The sequence below is a fragment of the Chenopodium album genome, chromosome 19 (assembly GCF_948465745.1).
Source record: "Chenopodium album chromosome 19, dcCheAlbu1.1, whole genome shotgun sequence".
Classification (NCBI taxonomy): Eukaryota; Viridiplantae; Streptophyta; class Magnoliopsida; order Caryophyllales; family Amaranthaceae; genus Chenopodium; species Chenopodium album.
In genome coordinates, this window is record NC_137852.1 from 7,908,874 (window position 1) to 7,919,672 (window position 10,799).

General features: G+C 31.9%; 2 protein-coding genes across 2 annotated transcripts; both read left to right on the forward strand.

The window, feature by feature from the left end:
* Nucleotides 1-1,939: 1,939 nt before the first annotated feature.
* LOC145595785 (uncharacterized) lies at nt 1,940-4,480 on the forward strand. The gene is made up of 2 exons (XM_081652207.1): nt 1,940-2,586; nt 3,219-4,480. The coding sequence occupies exons 1-2, from the start codon at nt 1,969-1,971 to the stop codon at nt 4,050-4,052; spliced, it is 1,452 nt and encodes a 483-aa protein (XP_081508333.1). The 5' UTR covers nt 1,940-1,968; the 3' UTR covers nt 4,053-4,480.
* Nucleotides 4,481-6,322: 1,842 nt separating this feature from the next.
* LOC145595786 (uncharacterized) lies at nt 6,323-9,123 on the forward strand. Its single transcript, XM_081652208.1, has 2 exons — nt 6,323-6,998; nt 8,028-9,123. Exons 1-2 carry the CDS (start codon nt 6,384-6,386, stop codon nt 8,853-8,855), a joined length of 1,443 nt encoding a protein of 480 aa, XP_081508334.1. The 5' UTR covers nt 6,323-6,383; the 3' UTR covers nt 8,856-9,123.
* Nucleotides 9,124-10,799: the final 1,676 nt, after the last annotated feature.

Genomic DNA, 10,799 nt, shown 5'->3' on the forward strand with positions numbered 1-10,799 from the left:
GGTATGATTTGAAACCCAAAGTATTGATGTTAGTTCTTCTAAAAGGAACAAATATAGAAGGATAAAACAAATACCTCTTAAGCTTTCAAGTCGATCTAAAGATGACAAGCCTGCAACAAGATCTGATGAACAAAGTTTAAGATAAACCTGGAAAGAAAAAACAGAAAACCACACAACTGATCAGTAGAAAACGGTAATTAAAGTATGATATTATAGCTTCAGAACAACCATAGAGGGAACACATTGCACTATACCCCTCTTACATAGATGGCAGAGGAGAGTCCAGGCAGTAGTAGAAATAAAATACTTTAAGACCAAACTTTTCATACAAAACAATAATTATTATCACCTAATTCACAAATGCGCCGAGAGGCCCGAGACACACATCTATCCTTCTCAATTATCCATTCAATTATAATACAGAACCTAAATAGTCACAACATAGAACAATATTCATGATATTCCATATCAACAGGCACTCTAAGGCCGCAAGGCCCACACCAAAATTGTTTCACCATACAACTAAAGTAACATATCTTCCAATTCAGTTGAAGAGTGTAAATATCAATCAAAATTCAATTTTTGCTAACTCGTTTCTATAATAAAATGATTTCTCTCTTATTTATAAAATATTGAAACATGGACCTAACCACATACAAAACATAGGTGGCAGAGAGATAGGAATAGGAAGAAATTTACCTAATACCATGAAATACAAGTGAATTAGCATGAATTCTCAACAAATTAAATAAGTGTAATTTGAAAAATTATTATTCACATTAAATTAAAAAATGACTAGATATACTGCTTGAGCTAAAAGTAAAAACCAACAATAGCTCCCACTATCCATTCATTATGATGCATTAGTCAACAGACAAAGATTTCAGCATTAAAGTTCATAACATATTTCACCAATAAGTACTTGTTCAACTATTAATTTTCTTCTCGTAAGTGTACCTCAAGATTCCTTTGTAGATCGCCATTGTTGCTTAGGCTAATGTTGATGCTCATATTGCAGAATCTGCAAGATTCACGATTTGAAATCCACGGACCTTGTTTACCAAGATAAAGTACTAAAACTGATTTTTATTTTATCTTATTTTGCTCCAATAAACAAAAAATTTCAATGTTGAATTTTTCATACTGTAATATAAAAGATCTAAACTTTTCAATCTACGAATATATAAAAAAAAAATCTAGAATCAAAGAGTTTTAATAAAAGAACCAGTAATTCAACGACATCTATAACCTAGGGTTTCAAAATGAGTGAAATTGGGCAATTGCAACTTGCAAGTATCAATTAAACTCACACAAAAAATGAAAGAATTGCCATTAAGAATTAAAAATCAACAAAGAGTGATGCAGGAATGTAACCTGTGAAGAGAACAAGAGCAATAGCTGTCGCAAATCAATTTTCAATGCAAACAATCAGATCTGAGAGAACGATAGTAATTTTCGGCAAGATATGTAAATTGGTGTGATAGTATTTGAGAAACGCAAGGAGGAAGAAGATTTGAATTCAAAATCTAGGCCTTAACTCCATGAATCGCTGCGTAGAATTTCGATCGAATGAAGAAAAAAAATACAGATTAGTTAGGGTTAAGAATATGACGAGTTGGGGGTTTTGTAATTTTAAGCGGTATGATGACCGCGTTTCGCGTGGATTCACCTAATTGAGTACACGTGCGGGGCACATGTTTGTGTTCTCGACGCTAAAAAATGTCTAGAATTACTTCAGACATTAAAAAGCGTCGTGGACACGCGGAACCATTAAATTTGTTGTTGACACCCTAACTTAAGCGTCGAGTGAATAGTGTCGAAAAAAGCCTCCTTTTGTAGTAGTGATCATACTCTTTCCCACATACCAACTTTTCATATACTATATATAGAAGGCGTTCAATTACATTTTCATTAAGCCCTTTAAAACAATTTGTTTCAACTTTCTAAATTCATAAACCAAAATTCAAAATGGAAAAACAAAATGTTGAAATTAGCCAATCTTTTCCTACAACACTATATGAAGCCGCACTTAAGGGAGACAAAACTTCCTTGGGTGAATTGCTAAAAAACGATGAATTTATCCTCGATCGATGCATCATCGAAAAATCGTGTGTCGTTATGCAATCTCCGTTACATGTAGCTGTTAAAAAGGGGCACTTAGAATTCGTCAAAGAAATTCTAAGACTAAATCCGGAACTAGCTGAGGTTGTTGATCAATTAAAAAGATCAACACCACTACACATTGCGGCCACTCTAACGAAACGGCCGTTAGGAATTGTCCACTGCTTGCTCAACGCGGCACCAAACATGTGTTTCGTACACGATCAAGATGGAATGACGCCCCTTCATGTTGCGGCTGTAAATGGGAACATCAAAGTGCTTAAGGTGTTTCTCCGGATGAAGCGTCAAGCTGCCTTGGAACGAACTACGAGAGGTGAAACTATTTTACATTTGTGTGTGAAAAATTGTCAATTAGAGACTCTAAAAGAATTGGTTGAAATTACGTATGATCTCGAGTTACTTAACTCCGAGGATAGTGATGGTAATACTGTCTTGCACCTTGCCGTGGCTTACAAAGAAGTCGAGGTAACATCAAATCTAACACTTCAATAATTCTCTTCAAATTTCTACATAAGTTCGTTATACAAGCATTAATTTACGTTGTTAAGTTATACTATCAACAATTTACTTTATTAAGTTATACTAGCATAATTTTTTCTATTTTTAAGTTACACTGTCATGAATATCACCGGGTTACTCTGATTTTCTAAAAGTTTTATACCATTATACTGTACTAATTTTTTATTGGTTGATTTTATAAATTTTTTTATCATGTCAAAATTAATTATAAATGTTTATTCTTATTTATAAAATGTACTTTTTATTCTAATTAATTTATGAATTATTTTTCAATTTCAGTAATAATAAAAACTGAATTTTGTAAATTAATTAGGAAAATTATAAAAAAAAAAATCTCAAAATTAATAAATGAATATTTAAAATTATCTAAATGAGTTATAATTAATTTTGACTAAAAAAGTAGATCAAAATTAGGCAACAAAAAATTAGTATAATGGCTACCATAAAACTCGGAATACGTGTGTTTTTTTTAATTAAGTTCTTCCATCACCAACATCTTAGTTAGTTCCATATTATACAAAACCCTTGCACATTTGTATGCCTTCTCTTAGATAATTTTGTATTTGGTGACAATGAAGATGGTAAAATTTCTACTAGGGAAAGGTGACAAGATACATAAAAATGCTATAAACAAAAAAGGGCAGACAATTAAGGACATTTTAGAGAAAACTAAAATTTGTAGCAAGGAATCTACGGATAAAAAAGGTGACATGGATAATAAAAAAGAAGTTGATGATGAGTATGATTTAGACGAAGGTGAAGAGGAAAAATTAAGAAAAGATGAAGAGGATAGATTAAGAAAAGCTGATATAATGCTCGAGAATTTAGTTAAAGAAAAACATGCATCACGAGCTAAAAAAGTGCTAAAACGTAGCAAAGACGAAAAATGGTTGGAGGAGCAAAACACAGCGCTAATGGTGGTTGCATCTTGTATTGCAACCTTATCGTTTCAAGTTGGAATGAATCCACCTGGAGGCGTATGGCAAGATGATAATGGTCACGAGGCGGGCACTTCCATAATGGCGTATGATAAACATGGAGATTTCTATAGCATTATACAAGTTAGCAACACAATTGGACTCATGTCATCGCTAAGTGTCATTCTTCTCCTTATTAGCGGCCTTCCTTGCAAGAAATATTTCGTGTTCGTTTTGAGGGTTACATTGTGGATTGCTGTAACCGCGAGTGCAACAACTTACTTCTACACGATAGGGTATTTAACAAATGAGATTCTTGAAAAGGCAGTGTTAGTAGAAGATGCTTTGGAGTATTCTGTTGAGATTTGGCTATGGTTGATGTTGGTTATACTCGTGGGACATGGTTTGCGCTTCATATGGAAGCTAATAGGTCATACCAGGAGGTCGCATATTAAACATGTTTTGGGAAAAGAGACATATTGTCCTAATGTTTAGATGATTGGGAAAAGATACAATATTGTGTTTAAAGGATATGTTTTTTTTTTTATTTTTTTTTTATTTTTTATTTTTTATTTATTATTATCTTTTATTTATTTATTTATTTTTTTTAATTTTTGGCATGCCCATTGTGAGGGCATAGTTTTCTATTCTCTTACACGGCAAAAGTTTGTCAAATTCAGTTTCTTATGATTACATTTTCTTCATCTAGACATGTTTATGTTTTTTCCATGGGAAATAAAATATTGTTCAAATTTCTATCACTCTTGCTAATCTATCTCCTAATGTTGGCCTTTCCTATGCCCTATGCGTGGGTGCTTCCTTGACAAGCTACTAGTTCACCACCGGGATCTAATTAAGTCAGAATAAGACAGTAGAACGACTCCTAAGAATAACTCGTGTTGACCTTAAACGTATAATATAAATAGTCTAAGCTAATTTGTAGAACAACAAAATATTAAGGGGTTAGATAATTTGTACTTTCATTCACTTTTTTCTCACTAAAGTACGTATGTAGTACACTCTCTCAATAAATTTTAACTACTTACTTGATCATCGGAGTGAGTTCCTCGAACAATATCCCAGGGCAGTTATGTTTGTTTCCTCACACACCCGAGCGGGCGATCGCAATTCGACCATGCATGTGATCAGTAGTCCCTCACTGAAGCTAAGAGTTCACCGGAAACAATATATCTAATTACGATAATTACATTTTCTAAAACAAAGAACATACATGTGAAAAATAGAAATGGGTAGGATTAGGGACGGAGGTACATTGGTGCACACTGATGCACGTGCATCAGCATGCCAAAAAAAAATTGAAGTTGATTTTATTTTTTTAAAAAACAAATTATTATAAATAAAATCTCTCTTAGATGGTAGCAGTAATAATGCAGTATTCACTCAATCACTCCCGCTTTATTCTCGGTGCTTTATTTTAGAAATTAAAAGAGACCGCTCCAGTCTCTAAGGTCATATTTTTCTATTCTTTATAATAACGGGTCAAAGAGACCGGTTATATTAAGCAACCGGTCTCTAAGGTCATTGTCCTTTTTTTTTAATTTTTTTTTGCTACTATTAAAAGTAATAGATGGATACTATCTGTTTGTTAGATGTTATTTGTAGTAATTTCGGCTTGTAAGATAAATTTTTAAGTACTATTTGGTTGTAGTATGGATTTTTGTGTCCTATCTTTGGATTGAAATCAATTAATTTGGTTGTAATATAATTTTTTTTTTAATATAATTTTTGGATTGGAAACAATTATGAACTAGACCCAAATTTTTTTCATATGTGATCAATAAATAAATGATGGTGACTCACCATCTCGAAAATCCTAGATCTGCCACTTGGGTAGGATAAGTAAGAAAACATACATGAATATGTAGGGCAAGGTTATGAATCTAATTCATTGAGTGAGATTAAATTTTACAAGTTTACTTTTACTCACTTTACTAATCGAATTTTCTTTACTTAATCTTAGCTTGTCTGCATAACATTTTCTTTTTGTGTATTCTCATGTTGTCGTCCTTCAATTCCAGCCTTTTACTCATGCTTCACATGAGATGCTTGGAAAGTGATCAACCAAGCATACATCAGCATTCAATGGGCTCTACTTCAAAAAAATAATAAATAAATAAATAAATAAATAAGTGTGTCAGTTTGATTTATTATAAGAGGTAATTTAATTTGTCCATCTTATTCTAAGTGTGTCAGTTTGATGATTGGCATTAAGTTTTAGGAAGTTGTAAATGGAATTTGTTAGTAATTTAAATATTATTAAAATGAGATTATGGAATTATAATTTATCAGCATGCCCAGTTTTAATTTATTTATTTACTTATTTTTACGCATCACTTTCATAGTTTCATTTAGACGGAATTATATATATATATATATATATAAAAAGAATCAATGGCTTGGTGAGTTTGCATATGATTGCCTAAAGCTGCAACATATGTATTGTATTGAATAATTAACTTCAACTCTTCAAGGTAAATATGACATGAGATGATAATAAATCTGTAATTGTTACGGACTGATAAGTGTGGTAGGGTACAATTGGAATTACTTACAAGTATTATATTCTTTAAGTGTAGTGTTACAAAGTTTCTCATTCTTTCCTTAACTAGCTTATTATATTGGTTGTTACCTTTATCCTTTTTGAACTGATATATTATACCATACTCTTCCCTAATAACAACCTCTTGAGTTACTATATATAGAATGCCTACAAGTATGTATTCATTAAACCCATTAAAATTTTTTGTTTTAATAATAGATTTATTATTATTTTTATTTTTAACTAAAAAAAACCACGCAGTTTAAATGGAGAAACATAATGAAATAACCCATCAAACACTTGCTACAACCCTATATGAAGCCGCACTTACGAATAACGTCCCTTCCTTGAATGTGTTGCTAGAAAAAGATCCATTAATTCTCGATCGATGCATCATTGAAAAATCATGTATCGTCATGCAGTCTCCATTACATGTAGCTGTCAAAATGGGGCACTTAAAATTCGTTGAAAAAATTCTAGATGAAAAGCCAGAAATGGCGGAGGTGGTGGATCAAATAAAAAGATCAACACCACTACACATTGCAGCTGCAAAATTAGGATCGTTACCAATTGTCGAGAAGTTGCTCGACGTGAAGCCAAACATGTGTTTCGTGCACGATCAAGATGGAATGACGCCCCTTCATGTTGCGGCAGTAAATGGGAATACTCTAGTGCTTGAAAAGCTTCTAGAGAAGAAGCGTCAGGCTGCTTTGGAACGAACTCCGAAAGGTGAGACTATTTTACATTTGTGCGTGAAAAATTGTCAGGTAGACACCTTGAAAAATTTGGTTAAGGATACATATGATCTTGAGTTACTCAACTCCGGAGATAATGATGGCAACACTGTCTTGCACCTTGCTGTGGCTTACAAAGAATTTGAGGTAACATGAGATATAGGACTTCAAATTTTTAGTGTCAATGTTTATTTATTTAATGGCTGATTTGTAATTATTTATAATTGAATTTTAAAAATTAGAAAATTTTTATTATTCATTTATTTTTGAATAGTGATTTATAATTAATTTTGAAATTAAAATTTTAAACAAAATCAGCTAATAAAAAATAGATAATGATAGTAATTTTAATGATGACTATCTTATTCAAATCATCCTTACTCTGTTAGTTTAATAATACTATCATGAATATACTCGGTTCACAAGTAGTCCATCCTTTAGTTTTTATCAACCAAGTTTTACTAATTTGTTTTATTACTTCGTATTTTATGGGCAAAATTAGTCTGAACACTATGAACTGTAGCTTGTGTACCTAGCACCTTGAACTTTGACGACTAGTCGCTAGTACACCATCTATTATATTGAGGTGCAACATATGCCATTAATGGTTCAATGTCTAAAAATACCCAATAATGAGACACGGTACGCTACACCCCCCAATCTAGTAGGTGGTGTGCCAACAACTAACTTGTCAAAAAAAAAAAAAAAAAAAAAAAAGCTATATTTCATGGGGTTGAGATCAATTTTGCCTATTTTTTTGTTTGTTTATGCTCCTTGCTTGCAAGATGTTTGTTTTAAGTATGTGCCTCTATCTGCATTTTATGCCATGTATAATACATACCTTTGATCATTAATGTCTTTAGCTTAGTTTTATGGTAGTAACAATTATGAAAGTTTAGTTTTTAATAGTTATGTACAAAAATTCATCAATAAGAGAATACATGATGGCAATGTTTTTGATGTTTAGAAATAATTAAAAGAAAAAAAACAACGAATTGAAAATAAATCTAAAAGTTATTAGCATGTATTGTTAGAGATTGTTAATATACATTTTCAAATATTGATATGTAATAGGATCGAGTACCAAACTAATCAACATTAAGCAAACCCTTGCATTATTAGTTGCATACTTGCATTCCTTAACTTCTCTTAAATTTGTATATGGTGACGATGCAGATGTTAGAATTTTTACTAGAGCAAGGTGATGACAAGATAGATAAAAACGCTATGAACAAGAAAAACAAGACAATTAGAGATATTTTCGACCTAACAAAAAAAAGGAAGGACCCTGACGAGGGTAAAAAAGCTAACGAGAATAATTTAGCACAATGCTTGTGTTCAATAGTAGGATGGTGTGGTTCATCAAAAGAGGCTAAAGAAAAGAAATATAGCGAAGCTGATGAAAAGATCAAGACATTACTTAACAATAAAAATGCGTTACGAGCAAAAATGGTGCTGAAACGCAGCGAGGACGAAAAATGGTTGGAGGAGCAAAACACAGCTCTAATGGTTGTTGCATCTTGTATTGCAACCTTGTCATTTCAAGTCGGAATTAATCCACCCGGAAGCGTTTGGACGGATAATGAAAAAGGTCATGTGGCAGGTACGTCCATAATGTCATATGATACCGATAAAGATTCATACAATCTAGTACAAGTTAGCAACACTATTGGACTGATGTCATCGCTAAGTGTCATCCTTCTCCTTATTAGCGGCCTTCCTTGCAAGCGACATTTTGTGTTCATTTTGAGGGTTGCTTTGTGGATTGCTGTGACCGCGAGTGCAGTTACTTACTTTTACACGATAGGGTACATTACTAATGAGCTTGGGGACAAAGCGGCCTTAGTCGATGCTATGGAATATTCCGTCGAGGTCTGGCTATGGCTCATGATGGTGATACTCTTTGGACATGGTTTGCGCTTCATATGGAATATTATTGGTCATAAAAAGAGGAAAAATATTAAAGAAACTTTGAAAACTGATCAGTGGAGTCGGTATTGTTGATCATCACTTATGATATTAAATAACCTGCTTAATTATTGATTATCGCATTAACAATAAAATGTACCATCCTGTGTGTTTTAATTAAGAGCTTTCTTATAGTCTAATGTGTATGTACGGATCATCATATGTACAATCGGTGTGTCTGTGTGTGTACTATTCGATTTGAGAAGGTTAAATATTTATCGATCTTGTACAAATGATATTTTCTGTATTTTACAAAGATGTATCACTTTCTTATTTTGATTTGAAACATATATTTCTTATAATATGACCGTAATGTATTTCAAATTTAATTTGTATTACTTATATTCAATGAGTTACGAGGAGCTAAATTCTGCAATCTCTTAAGTTTTGTCAATGCATTACAATCAAAGAAGGTGCTAAACTGTGAGCAAATTAACAATGGTTGTTAAGCATGAGGATGGATAATTATGATTAGTTGATTACTATAATCTAGGCCATGTTGAGGGTTCTTCTATGACTGCAACAAAAAACCATCGGTATGTTATAACCAAAATAAATGTAGGTTCATATCTTCACTTTAACCATTGGGTATACTGTCTTCAGTTATGTAATTTCTTAACGCTTTGCGTGTTATCCATTTTATTTTTTAAAAATAAAGAACATTCTAAATTCTTGGTTGAAATCTTTGACTTTTTTAAAAAAGAAAGAACATTCTAAATTTCTCTTAATGTGGGATCTAGTTTGATTCGTCTTGGTGAATAGATTATTAATACTTAACTTTTATAGTTTTTTATTATTTTATTTTTTTATAGTGTGAGATTAAAAATATTTGCGGTCAAATATGGGTAAAAATTTACATTGATTTACGAAACAAGAACATCATTCTGAAACGGAAGGAGTAGTACGTAGTACGGAGTACTTGTTTTTAATTTTCACCAATGTTTTTATCAATTCTAGGAGTAGGCATATATACCTCTATTGAACTACTCCTAATTGGCAAAGAATTACTAATACATATTGATGATTGATCCTTGGGCCTTGGTCAACCGAAGCCCTAAATACTGCCCTAATAGAATTATCAATATTCAATAGTCTAATTTATACTAGTACTATGTACTTCTAATGGTTGGTGCGTAAAGGCCACAACGCTTTTTTTGCCCAATACAATATTCATTGAGTGAGATTTTACATTTATATTACTTTCGCTCACTTTACAAATCGAATTTTCTTTAATCAATCTTAGCTTGTCTCCATTACATAGCGGAGTATCGTGTTTTTTTTTTTTTTGGTATGCATCACATTTTGGCACCCTTCAAGCCTTTTACTCACACTTCACAAGGAGATGCTAGGCAAGTGATCAAGCAATCATGCATCAGCATTCAATGCTATCAACTAATAGTTATCAAAATGATTAATTATACGTAGTACTCTATTTGTTTATTTCTTTTTCATCAGTTTGATCAACATTAAATTTAAAATATTACTGAAAAGAGATAATGAGATAATATTTTAATACTCCCTTTATTATTATTATTATTATTATTATTATTATTATTATTATTATTATTTTTTTTTTTTTTTTTTTTTTGACAGGCAAGACATGCAAAACCATATACTATCCCTCAGTGATGAGGGCCCATGATGTATCCACACTTCAAATCCAACGGGCTCTCATATGAGAGGGCGTGATAAAATATTTCCTTAGGCTTCAACAATAATTAGTTTAAGCTTTTAGTTGAATTGGTTTTTCACATGATATCAAGAACCAGCATCACCTAAAGGGTTAGTTACATTCAAATCTCATCCACCGCCACTTTCAAATGTTTAAAATTAAGTTTTTAACATAGTCTATTTCGTAATTAACTTCACCGTTAATATGACATGAGATGATATTATAATGTATAAAATATGCTATTATTGTTGGATTGATTCAAAGTAACTAGCTATTTTTTAGGTGAATTTGTTAAATGTTATTGATAA